The sequence below is a fragment of the Ruditapes philippinarum genome, unplaced genomic scaffold (genome assembly GCF_026571515.1).
Source record: "Ruditapes philippinarum isolate M1 unplaced genomic scaffold, ASM2657151v2 ctg1576_1_1_1_1, whole genome shotgun sequence".
NCBI classification, from domain to species: Eukaryota; Metazoa; Mollusca; class Bivalvia; order Venerida; family Veneridae; genus Ruditapes; species Ruditapes philippinarum.
Genome location: NW_026857089.1, coordinates 10,001 through 23,710, shown reverse-complemented (window position 1 = coordinate 23,710; position 13,710 = coordinate 10,001). Strand labels below are relative to the sequence as shown.

Genomic DNA, 13,710 nt, shown 5'->3' with positions numbered 1-13,710 from the left:
AGGCAAAAATATCTACTTCCCTTAGCAACAATTTTAAGAAATTTTCATAGAAACCATAAACTTTTAATTTTTGACAAGTAAATTCCATACCAAAATTGATTTCCTTAGCAATCTCTTACTTCCAAGTGAACCGTTGTCTTCCCATAGCCACCATTACTTTTCATAACAATTATTGAGTTTCCATAGCAACCAATGATTTCAGTAGCAATTTTGACTTCTTTAACAACTTGCCGCTTCCATAACAACCAATGACTCCGTTATCAACAAGTGATCCATATCAGCCATTGACTTTCAACAGTTACCAGTGAAATCCATAGCAATACATTTGTAATTGATTCTCTTTAGCAACCAGCTGCTTTCACATCAAATGTTGACTTCCTATATCAACCAGTGTTCAGACCATTCCCTTTCTTTTGCAATTTCTAACTGCAATAGTAATCAGTGACACTGACTTCCATAGCTACCATTGATTACCTCCAGCCACCAGGAAATGGTTGACTTCTTATAGACATGAATATTTGTAAGTTGAGCTAGATTTTTAGCTTACTACCTACTTTTATTGTGACCATTTGCAATAAGAAGAAAACGATATGATTTAAACATTTTCGAATTGAATTTTCTTAAATAGAAGGTATGAAAATTTAATAATTTTGTTTTTTATAATCAGTGAAAAAATAACTGCATGAGCTGCCATTTTGTTGTTGATCATTGTGAAATGTAATTCTGTTGTCTGTATATCAAAATAATTAGCTAACTTGTGTAAGAATTTAACCGTCATTTCATATATAAATTGTTTTAAAATGATGTTATTAAAAATTTATCAAGTTAATTTTGTATAATCTGTGATCATGTGTCAACATTTTTTCTAGTTAAAGGGTTTTTTTCCTCCTTTTATATGCTCCCCGAAGGGTGAGCATATAGTCTCCGCTTTGTCCGTCCATCCCTCTGTCTTTCCACTCTCACGGGACAGTAATAATGTGGCTAGAGGGATAATAGGTAACTGTTCTTTATCTTTGATGTTATTCATTATGTAATGCTTTTATGTGGCTATTTTCTTTTGTATGGCTTAAAAGAACAATAGAGATGACAATAGAGCAGCCACATTATAACTGTCCCGTTACAACATCCGTCCATAAGAATGAAAATAATACAAGCATCTGGTAAGATTTTTTGATAAAAACGATAATTTGGCACAAGGAATATTTAAAACCAATATTTTACTGGTATTAAAATACAGTTTATCAAAGTAATGTTTTATAATCTGAAAGAGCGGTGCATGCAACAACATCTGATCATACCTTCTACATGGATGGATAGATGTTTGTTATGTTCAACACCATGATAAGTAGTTGGTGATATAATTACTTGCCATAAATGTTCAATGGCCAAGGTCTAGGTCACATGCTAAAGTAAAAGGTCAGATAAAAAAATTTAATGAATGAAACTGTGAATATTGATCATTTAGTAATCACGAAATGTGGGATTTTTAATGTTCATATTGGGGCATTTTTTACTGGCTCATATTATGACTAAATGCTAATCTTGTTTTTATCATTGTTATGTTTTTGTTTTCCAGTATTAATCATTTAATAAGTCAAGCATGCTGTCTTCTCTGATGGCTTTTGTAATTATACGCCCGTTTGAAAAACGGGACGTATTATGGGAACGCCCCTGGCGGGCGGGCGGCGTCCAATTTTGTCCGGAGCATATCTCCTACATGTATGGAAGGATTTTAATGAAACTTCATAGAAATGTTCACCACTATGAGGAGCAGTGTCGCGCACATAAACCAGGTCTCTAGGTCAAAGGTCAAGGTCACACTTAGAGCTCATTGAAAAATGCTTGTCCGGAGCAAAACTTCCACATGTATAGAGAGATTTCAATATTACTTGGCACAAATGTTCACCATTGTGAGGCGGAGTGTCGCGTGCAAGATTCAGGTCCTTGCGGCCAAGGTCAAGGTCACACATAGAGGTCAAAGTTCAGATAAAAAATATGAAGATGTGTATATGGACCATTTAGTCATCATTTATTGAGGGATTGTAACACAAATGGTCATTATCAAGACTATGGCTGTGATACATATAATTTAGGTCAATATATACAAGGTCAAGGTCACTAAAGATGATGATGAAATATCCAGATTTTGTAAATAGAATTTAATCAAAGGGCGACAACAAAGTTATTACTTTGTTCATAAATGACTTACACAATTACTCCTCTTGATCTTCTTTCACTTTCAATTCTAAAAAAGAATTTAATCAAAGGGCATGAAATAATCCTCTTTCTTGGACTTGAGTATGTTCTAAAGAATGTAACATTTATTTACACATGTTTCATTCATTGGTCAAGATTCTTAACTGTGATAACTATGGGGTTCTGTAGACTTGGTATTTGTTCATAAAGATCATACAGTAATTACCTTATCAAATATAAATACTTTCTCATAGAAATTTAATTATATTTTAATTTTCAAGTAAATATCAGTTCAGCTCATTCAAAGATTGAGAATTGTAATGAAATGTATTTCCCTAGAATAAAATCTTAAATCAGAATTTTTTAGTTATTAAATTACAATTACATGTACTTTTTATACGCCCGTTTAAAAAAAGATAAAAATATGAAGATGTGTATAGGACGATTTAATCATCATTTATTGAGGGATTGTAACACAAATGGTCATTATAATGACTACGGCTGTGACACATGTACTTTAGGTCAATATATGCAAGGTCAAGGTCACTAAAAGATGGTGAAATATCCAGATTTTGTCTGGAGCATATCTCCTACATGTATGGAAGAATTTTTATAATACTTTATGGAAATGTTCACCACCATGATATGTATTGCTCCATGCATGATCCAGGTCTCCAGGTCAAAGGTCAAGGCACACTTAGAGCTCATTGAAAAACGCTTGTCCGGAGCAAAACTTCTACATTCATAGGGGGTTTTCAATATAACTTGGCACAAATGTTCACCATTGTGAGGCTGAGTGTCGCATGCAAAATTCAGATCCCTGCGACCAAAGTCAAGGTAACACATAGAGGTCAAAGTTCAGATAAAAATTTGAAGATGGTTATAGGGACCATTTAGTCATCATTTATTGATGGATTGTAGCACAAATGGTAACTATCATGACTACAGGTGTGACACATTTAATTTAGGTTAATATTTGCAAGGTCAAGGTCACTGGAGATGATTAAATATCCAGATGTTGTCCGGAGCATATTTACTACATGCATGGAGGAATTTTAATGTTACTTTTTATAGAATTGTTCACCACCATGAGACGTAGTGCCCTGCACATAAACCAAGTCTCTAGGTCAAAGGTGAAGGTCACAGTTAGAGCTCATAGAAAAACACTTGTCTGGAGCAAAACTTCTACATGCATAGAGGGATTTCAATATAATTTGGCACAAATGTTCATCATTGTGAGGCTGAGTGCCGTGCATAAAATTCAGGTCCCTGCGACCAAGGTCAAGGTCACACATCCTGTGCATATCTTCCCTACTGATTTGTTTTAAGGTTCATTTAACAACACAGTGCCAAGAATAAAAACTTGCTTGCTAGATAACACTTATCCATAATGCCCCCATCTCCATCTAAAGCTTTCGTAAACGGGCGTATTTTGTGACTATGGCACCCTTGTTTCTAATTATAAAAAGATACAAAATAAAATAGACAAAAAGATGAAAAAAGTATATTTATATTTCTTGCAAATCATTAATCTATACAAATGACCCTACTAGTTATACTCATCCAATACATAATTCATGTCAACATCAATAAACTATTATTTTCTGTAAATTAAGCATTGATTAATATACGATACTTATGGTGAAAACATATACCAACATATACCCAAGTATAATTCTAAGAATGATTATTCAGAAGTTATGACTGATCTTACAATGTTTTTTATTTAAGGTCATATATCCGTATACTTTTATGGCCAACAAAAAGTTTATTGTTTGTGTGAAAAACACTGCGACCGTTCACGTTTTGGAAAACTTGAAGTTTTTTACAATCAGGGGACAGTCGATGAATACTTCCTATGCTGCTTACATAGACATTGTCTTCATCATCAACAGTTAGGCCCCATGGTCCATTAAGATCTTTGTCTTTATATATTGCCTTGATATGTCCATCCAATGTTAAACTGGTCACAGAATCCTTCTTAAAATCAGAAACATAGATGGTATTATGATCTTTGCTGAGTGCTATTCCATCACAGCTAGAAAACATCTGTCCTCCATCAGAGTCTGTTTTGATTGTACTTAGAACTTTACCATCCATGTTAAGAATTTTAATACACCGGGCTAATGAACCTTGTGCCACAATAAACTTTCCACTGCTATATACAATACCTAAACAAATAGTGGTTGATATTCTGCCCTCTGTTGTACTTAATAATCCAGATTTTGAAATTGATATAATTTGGATTCCATCCGCGTTACCTATAGCAACTTTGTCATCATTTATTTTAGCTAAACTCCATGGCGCATTTTCTAGTTTCAGTTCTGATACCACAGTCTTTTTCCTTAAATCAATTGCTTTAATTGTATTATTTGAATGATCAGCAACAATGGCAAAATATTGATGGGTTAATGTGACACCATAGACAAAGGGTGATTTCCTTTCACTATCAGTGTTAACCTGTATTTCTGTGTCAAGAGTCAGTGATTTCATATTTTTGTTAACAACAGTACTGCTAGTTGTGTTATTTGAAGTGTCTGATAGATTTGAAGGTTGTTTTGATGCAGTTGTTTGGAGTTTCCTGCTGCGAGGTTTTGCATGTATTTTTGGTGTAACATTTTCTATCCTGCATATCTCAGTTACCTTTCCCATCATGTCTGTAATCTGAGGAGAAGGAAGAAGTTCATACTGTAGTATTTTATTTTCTGCCTGTAAACTTTGTAATTGATTTTCAAATTTCCCAGTATTCCCAGCTGATTGTTTCATAGCTATGAAGGCTTCACAGTGTTGACCAGCTTTCTTTTTAACATCAATTTTCGTTTTCAGTTCTTTAAGGTCTTTATCCATGGTATTGTATGTTGCAGCCATTTTAGTGAAGATGGTTGTATTACTTGCATGTATTTCATCAATTTTGTTCTCCATTTCCTTCTCTAGTTTATCAAAAAATGTGTTAATTTCTTTACGTTGTTTCTTCAACAGAGTTTTTGCTACCTTTCTCATATCATCTGCTATAGCTGACATTGCGTTCAGTGTATTCCTTTCATCTTGAACTTGATGTGACATGACATCGACCTTAGTTACGTATGTTTGTAGATCACCTGTGATATTTATAGCCTTCACAAGTTTAGGAATGTGTTCCACTTTATCACATTGCCTATGATTTAATGTAATACATGTAGTGCATCCAAGTATGTCACATGACGAACAGAAATATTCAATGACCTTGTCTACATGAAGGCTACATGTTGTAACACACACATCCTGTACATATTTATCCTTCACAGTTTGAGGCATAGTGTTTTTATCCTGAAGAACATGGCTTCTGAAAGCTTTAAAAAGTTTATGATTCTTGTAACATTGTCCACAGAGATATTCCGAGCAGTCAACACAGAAACCTTCAGCCTCAGTCTGTCTTCCATCTTGTTCACAAGGTTCACAAAAAATAACTTCTGCCTCATCAGACCCTCCAATTACAGACCTGCTATGATCTGAACACTCAGCCATTTTATCTTGACTACATTGAAAGTTACCCGTATGTCACCGATATGAAGTACTTGTTTTAACGTGTTTATCTGTTATTGAACACTATCGTAGATATGTAGGTCAGGTACCCGGATTAATACAGGGAGGTGTAAAATTACTATATTTAACTCCATATAAAGCTTGCATTGACATAGCTGTATAAGATAAAGCAGTACTAGTTTAAGTATAATTTAAATGTACTGTATATACATGACTGTAACGCTAAATTATTATATTGATTGTAAATATTTTGTTGTGTTATATCATATTAAACCTGAATTATGCGAGTTTAATTTTGTTTAGGTTAAAGCAGCGTATTTGTGTGATTTTTTATGAAAACTTGGATAATTCTTCTAGGTTTTAAATATGTTATCAATAATACATATTAAATGATAACCTAAGTCTGGCCTATCATTACTATGGAGAGAAATTACCTATAAACTATTAAAATATACATATATATTACATCAGGATCATCTGGATTGTATATAGTTATATATTTTTATACAGTAAATGTATTTTTCATATATTTCTGTTTTAACCCCTTGGCATATAGTAACTTAATGTGTACGATCGTCTCTCAGGATGCACTTACACTTGACAGTAAATAGAGTGTTTTTCACCATACAAGTTATCATTTAATGCTTATGTATGGGGTCTGGTGAGAAATTGCTAATCAGAAATGTTGCTTGTGGTGTTTTTAAAGATCACTTTTTAAAATTAAGAAGATCAAAGGGATAACCCCATAGTGGCATGTCAATGAGAAGGTCCAGAATAGTTTAACCTAAAATGTTTTAAAATCTCAAGTTCTGCCTGCACCAACTTCTTAATTTAAACACTGACCAATACTAAGTCTATGATCTTGGCAAATTATGTAACTTTTTCCAGGTTATTTCCATTTTAGCACTATGTAAGTACAAGTAGATATGGTTCAGTTATCTTGGTAGGTTACATTAATTAATACTGTTTATATCTGTAACATTGTTTTCAAAATATACACTCATACTTATTATGGCCATGGCAAGTAACGTTACTGTTGTTTCTATCCCCCCCAATTATTTACCTTTTTGGCACTTTAAAAATATATTTTTCTTTAACCCTCAAGTCGGATATATAATAAATGGTTCTGTACTTTTCAGTAATATGATCATGCCTTAAGGAAGTAACATAGCTGCTTTATCCATTATGCCCTTGTTAATTCTCTATTAGCTCTTTTTTTTAAAGAAAAACAGCTATTGTTTAGTTATGATCTGCTCGACAGCAACAGCATTGGTTAAGTTTCATCCACACCAATACAAACAAAGCTACATATTCATATGGAAGTGCATCTTTCAAACCCAGTTTCAAGCAAAAGGCTAAAGTTAGTGGGATTTGTAACCATCATTGAAACTTCACATATAAAGACTTAACGACAGAAGTGTTAAGAACCATCGCATATCTATTGTTTAGATTACCTGAGCAGAATGTGATCAAGGCAAGCTTTTGCTCTCTCCCTGTCTCCGAAGTGCATCTTTAATTAATATGCATCAAACATTTCATTAACTAACGGTAGCTTTTAAAAAAATATTCTAACAATATTTCTTTTATACAGGAGCTTTTGGATTTTTTTTTTCAAAAAGAATTTTTGCAGGAGATATATAGCTTAATAATTATTTATTTTAAAGCAACATTTCCACCTACACCACAGGTCCAATTGCAACTAAACATTGCAGAATGAGTCTTTGGTGGTCCCATTTGTACAAAAAAAATACAATGAATACTACTTCATTAGGTTAGAGATTACCAAGCAAGAACTTCATTTTATACATGTTCAGTGAAGTAGTCAAATCCTCAATCTTTAATGTAATTAATCGAATAAAACAACAACAGCATTTTATATATTTGTATCAAATTTATTTTGCATTTTATAAATCTATAGATATCAATAATGATCTGGTGAACACACAACCATTTATCAACAATTCACTTGTCTTAAAAAGAGTTAGGTAAAATACATAAAATAAGGTTGTGTTAAAGTAAAAGCAGTACTATAGCATGTAAATGATAAGTAAAATGGACATTACTGTATATAGTTAAACAGTTTATCATGAACAGAAAGTATACACTAACTGTATAATGTAATCAAAATATTCATAAAAATACAACTTGACCTTAAATTTTAAGGTCAAATATTGAATGCATTAATTACAGAGTTATTTTAGATAAAAGGAGAATATGTATATAAAAACCTTAAATATAACTTTTTTTGACTTCGCAATTTGTTAAAGGTTAAATGAGCATAAAACGTAATACGAAAAACAACCAGTCTGTATGCTAAAAATTGAGTAGAAGGGAATATAAAGAGTTAATAATGATTGACAGATAAAATATAGCAGTCTGTAACATATACACTTAAAGCAGCAATTGGTCATCAATATCAATCATTCACCATCATTATCAATCATTCACTTTTTTTTTCTCTCAATATTTTCGCTCTTTAATAAATTGAAGTAAAGCTAGGACTATATAACTATACACCCTTCTAAAATCAGTTCTAAAATAGGACCAGAATTATGTGAGCCAGTGCCACTGCAAGTTTACTTTAAATTAAAACATGAGAAAAAATCAACTTTGTTTTTGTTTTATTTTATTGCGCACCAATACACAGTTTACATCATGTGACACCAAAACAGGAAAGATGATTTTGGCTTACCTTGAGTGTAACGAACTTAAAGTCAAAAATCATCTCTCCTCCTGGAGCTAGGAAGTTACATTTTAGCAACAAAAAATCACTTTTAACAATATATGATTTTATAAAAAGGTTAAAACTTGATGTATTTGTAATTTCTTTCCCTTATTCTATCTAAAATGCCCAATGAATTCTGGTCAGATTTGACTAACATTTAAAAGGGTGTTAACAACTACGAATACAACCGCTTATTTTATGTACAATATGTACTTTTGTATTATAATAGCACCATAATAAATATATATGTGACTTACTTATTATATACATATACTAAAGGGAACAACATTTTGTCTTTACTACATGGTTTCATTGGTAATCCTACAATAACACCTTAAATGATACAGGTCTGTTTTCAAGAACATACCAATAAGACAATTGTTAATTTGTATGGATTTCTCATGGGTTTAATAATCAAAGACATAATTTATTTCAGTTTTCCTGTTATCTTTTAACAGGTAGAAAACATGAGAATTGGGGAAATGAAAATTCATGAACCAATACCCTAATAAAGATTCTGCAAACCATCTAATTAAAGCATTTTCTTAAGTCTTGAATGTATACTTCAATAAAGATAAACTATATCATTTAATAAACCCAACTTTCTAAATTCTGCATACAGTATTTTGGAAGGGTAAGACCGTAAGTTAAATCATTTATAATGTAAAAATAATAAAGATACCATTTTTTAAAGTGTCATAGTCGATGGTGTGTGTTTTAACGCTAAATACATGTGACAGCTAGTATGAGCATTCTTTTATTTTAAGTGTTAATAATGTCTACCCCTCCGCAATTAAAAGTGCCTATATTCAAGTTCTGGACCTAATATTCTACTATACTCAAATTCTAAAACGTAAAACATACTACAATTTTTCCCTGAAGTTTAAAAACAATCTCATGGAGTATACTTCCTTTATTTTCTAATAAAAAAGTACATATTTTTTTAAAGTAATAAACTTTCAAATTTTCTAAACCATCACATATTAATAGTAAATCTTTAAAGAAAAAATGCTATTAGGTTAAGAATGCTTTTCCTATAAAAAAAAACTATTAAACAAAAGTGTTATAAATTAAAGAAAAATAAAAAAAAGGGGATTACATAAAAAGAATGAATATAATAATCGGATTACTATAAATCTATACAAGCCTAGACTTTAATTATTATAAAATAGTTAGTAAACATTTATTTAAACATCTACATCATGGAAGAATCCTATTAAAATGTGAGCATAAGTTGTTGTTGTTTTTTGGTCAGTGATTATTTGAAACATTCTTAAACATTTAATTGTAAAGAGTAAAAACAAGTTAATGATGTCGAAAATGTAAAGGAAAGTTTGATATATACTGTCAAGAGTAGAATATTATTATATACTCGAATTAACAGTAATTACAAAAATCTCTCCTTTTAAAACATCCAGGCAATCTTTAGTTTCAGCTTAACCTTTTTACCTGAGCTGAAATTTCTCAAATGAACTTGTCCAGCTTTCATTTTGGAACATTCCATTATCAATTTTCGGGATATCAAGATGAAAATATGAAGTTTGTCAGCTAACAGTATAGGGATTGGTCAGACTGTATGGAAATACAGGTCGGCTCTGGCTCTATATTGGTGGTAAGGACAAATTACTTTTGGGTACCAGCAAGATAGGGGTTTTAAAACATAAACAGAAATAAAGCACTAATGGTGACATGAGCATCTGTTTCATTATTTTCATTTCAAATCCTAAAACTCCCTTGTCTTTCATTTTTTTGTTGTTTCAAATAAAAATGTTGAACATTTTCTGTCATTTTGAAACCTTCTGTTCTGAAATTTTTATCACTTTTTTGTACTGGCTTCCTATCAAAGTACAAAACAGATTTCACGAAAAGAAAAGAAAGTGTGCCGAAATGGAACTGCATCAATTACAGTAATTAAGGCTTTAAATAAATAATTTACTAATTGATTATTATTGAGAAAATGTATCCGAAACACAAATAAATGAAGTTATGCCCCTTTTTTATGCATATCTATAATTATTTATTAACAATCCAAGATTAAAGGCATACTTTGTAGCCATGTTACTATGGTAATAACTAGATTTTAAATATCATCATAATTCCTTATTATTAACATATTTCTAGTAATTTGGTCTGAATCTTCAAATGTTATTCCTCTGACAACACTTTTACCCTATCATCACCAAGTGTTCAATTTCTTCTCCAAAATGATGAATAGAAGTTCTCCACATCACTATTTCCTTGGCAACAATGAATTCCATCTTCTACTCACTTCAAATAATGTATTGCATTTTTTGTCATATACGTGTGTTTGTAGGTACCAATATATACATGTATCAGAGGTGATAGATAGATAACTTTTGACCCTTAGTGACACACTTGGTCCTGACTCGTGTTATCATGTCATTATTTGACTATAACATATCAGCGTATTGTCGAGCATCAGTGTTTGTTGTTTTCATCAACAATGGCGTCACCGTTGTCATCGGTCATCACTGTGACAAGAGATCCTACAGCCTTGCCAACCTGTCCTGCCATGTTGAACAACTCCCCTACATTATTGGAACCTGACACTGAAAACAGATATTTTATATAAATTGTTACAACAGTATAATACATCTGTAATGATAAAAGTTGAAATCCTTGATGCATATTTTGCATCCTATAGTCATTAAAATAAAAACACAGTTAGCCTGATTTAAATTACAATGATCCCAAATATCTTAATGTAATTTGCTTTTTGTAAAGTAAGATATTTAACACTTAACATACTCAGTATAGTCTCTTTGTATCTATGTGCAGCAAAAAATACGGTATAGGTAAATGTCTCTCTGAAACAGTAACCGAGCCCTTGTATTATATCCCCAACAGTGATTTTATATCTAAATAAATCAATGTTTGGAGTCCAGATGCAAAGAGCATGTGATATAATGCTGCCCATCAGGACTCCAAACAGTGATTTTATAAACAGATAATTGAGATGAAAATATGTTGGACTTTAATTGATGGGACCAAAAATTCCTTTTGACTAAACAGGAGTCTCAGTAAGTCAAAATTTGACCTAAGCAGAGTTAAAGTACAAAGATAAAGAAGGAAATTTGACGGGACTTTAGAAATTCTTCGACTAACGTGGAATTTTGACTTATTGAGAGTCAGCTGTATCTATATTTTCTAAGAAAAAAAATTGAAACTTGATTTACCTCTGACTCTGTCAGAACTATATGGTGGTAAAGTGTTATCAGCTCCTAATACAGGACTCATTGAGTTATCACCATCATGTAACTCTAATAATGAAAATAAAAATCAATCATGTAACTCAATAATGAAAATAAAAAAACATTCATTAACAACAAGAGGAAATTTCCAGAAGTCCACAATACTTATCACACAAGACACAACTACATGTATAATAGACGGTAAAAATAATGATCTCAAATCATATCAAATTAGCAAAGATAAAAGCTGCATGCCTCCAGTTAAACAAGAGGGCCATGATGGCCCAGAAATCGCTCACCTGTATATAGGCTCCCGGGGCGGGGCCAATTTTAACACAGGGGCTTTTATTTGAACAAACTTGGTAGACACCCATTTGAAGCTGTTCAATGATAAATACCGGTATCTAAGCTCTAGCTGTAAGAAGATTTTTTAAGCTTTTACTATACACATATAGGGAAAAACAATGACCCCCCCCCCCTCTCTGGGCGGGGCAAATTTTGTTCACAGGGCTTTTATTTTGAACAAACTTGGTAGTCACTCACTAGAAGATAGTTTATGCTTAATATCTAAACTCTAGCTCTTTGTGTTTTTTAAAAGAAGATTTTTTAAGTTTTTACTTTATACATATAAGGAAAATCAATGATCCCCGGGGCGGGCCAATTTTAACCCCAGGGCCCTTATTTGAACAAAAATGGTAGACACCCATTAGAAGATGTTTCATGCTAAATATCTTAGCTTTAGCTCTTAGGGTTTTTTAAAAGAAGATATTTTAAGTTTTTACTATATACATATAAGGAAAATCAATGATCCATGGGGCGGGGCCAATTTTGACCCCAGGGCCCTTATTTGAAGAAACTTGGTAGACACCCACTTGAAGATGTTTCATGCTAAATATCTTAGCTCTAGCTCATAGGGTTTTTTTTAAAGAAGATTTTTTTAAGTTTTTACTATATACATAAAGGGAAAAACAATGACCCCTTGGGTGGGGCCAATTTTGACCCTAGGGCTTTTATTTGAACAAACTTGGTAGACACTCACTAAAAGATGTTTCATGCTTAATATCTAAGCTCTAGCTATTTGGGCTTTTTAAAAGAAGATTTTTTAAGTTTTTACTTTATACATATAAGGATAATTAATGACCCCCAGGCGGGGCCAGTATTGACCCTAGGGCATTCATTTGAACAAACTATGTAAACACTGACTAGATGATGTTTCATACCAAATATTTAAGCACAGCTCTTTCGGTTTTTAAAAGAAGATATTTTAAGTTTTTTCTTTCAGTTGCCATGGCAACCAATGTTATGCTTTGAATTAAATTCTTTGAACAATTTTTAAAGTTGACTACCAAAGGAACATTCCTGTTAAGTTTGGATGGAATTGGCTTAGCGGTTTATTAGGAGATGTCGTTTAAAGTAAAAGTTTACGGACGGACGCCGGACGAAAAGCGATCACTTTGTGACAGGTGAGCTAAAAAAAACACAGGCTTGAGAAAAATGTACTGAGATATTATGAAAAGTAAAAAGATTCAAAATTCAAGTCTGTGTTTATTCTAGGAAGAGGGGTGGGGGGATTCATTCATATTTTTTATATTCCTCCCTATTTTTTCGGAGGCAAGGGGAAAATTTTACATAGAGAAAGAAGAAAAAGGATCAATAAATGTAATAAATTCTCACTTTTCGATAAAAATCCCCCGTTTTTCAAATTCTAGAATAAACACTGCAAGTAATAATTTATGAGACTGTCCACAAGAGGTTGTCTCAGGGCAAGCAATGAAATTTTGTACAAAGGATAACTAGCAGGTGGACCAAAAACTTAATTAGCAGTTGTCAAGTAGACTACTAGAACTTCAGTCAATGTTTTCAAGGTGTAGTCTATAATACCTCTTTTTTTCTTTTGAAGTGCCCCTTTCACACAAAATGAAGATCATGACTATGTTATATAATATATAAGTATACAGAATAAGTTTCTTTACCTGCGTGTTCATGACCATTCATCTGTGGTGTGGATTCTAGCTGGGGTATCAGGTATTTTGATGTACCACCAGGGAGGGAACT

At 32.3% G+C, this 13,710-nt stretch overlaps 2 protein-coding genes across 3 annotated transcripts in view; both read right to left on the bottom strand.

The window, feature by feature from the left end:
- LOC132748747 (dystrophin-like) overlaps positions 1-13,710 on the bottom strand; it is a gene marked incomplete at its 5' end in the record, with an annotated part of 30,280 nt that overhangs the window by 9,686 nt on the left and 6,884 nt on the right. Inside the window, 3 exon segments of one of the 2 annotated variants that reach the window (XM_060738382.1) lie at positions 10,604-11,013; positions 11,641-11,724; positions 13,629-13,710. The exon segment at positions 13,629-13,710 is cut by the window's right edge and continues 72 nt beyond it. In XM_060738382.1, coding sequence (XP_060594365.1) covers positions 10,883-11,013; positions 11,641-11,724; positions 13,629-13,710 — 297 coding nt within the window. 2 annotated transcript variants of the gene reach the window in all.
- LOC132748746 (uncharacterized) lies at positions 3,687-5,761 on the bottom strand. The gene has a single exon (XM_060738380.1). It carries the CDS (start codon positions 5,698-5,700, stop codon positions 3,919-3,921), a length of 1,782 nt encoding a protein of 593 aa, XP_060594363.1. The 5' UTR covers positions 5,701-5,761; the 3' UTR covers positions 3,687-3,918.

What these genes read in the sequence shown, in the direction of transcription:
- LOC132748746 (XM_060738380.1), bottom strand. Translation starts at nt 5,700, where the DNA reads ATGGCTGAGTGTTCAGATCATAGCAGGTCTGTAATTGGAGGGTCTGAT.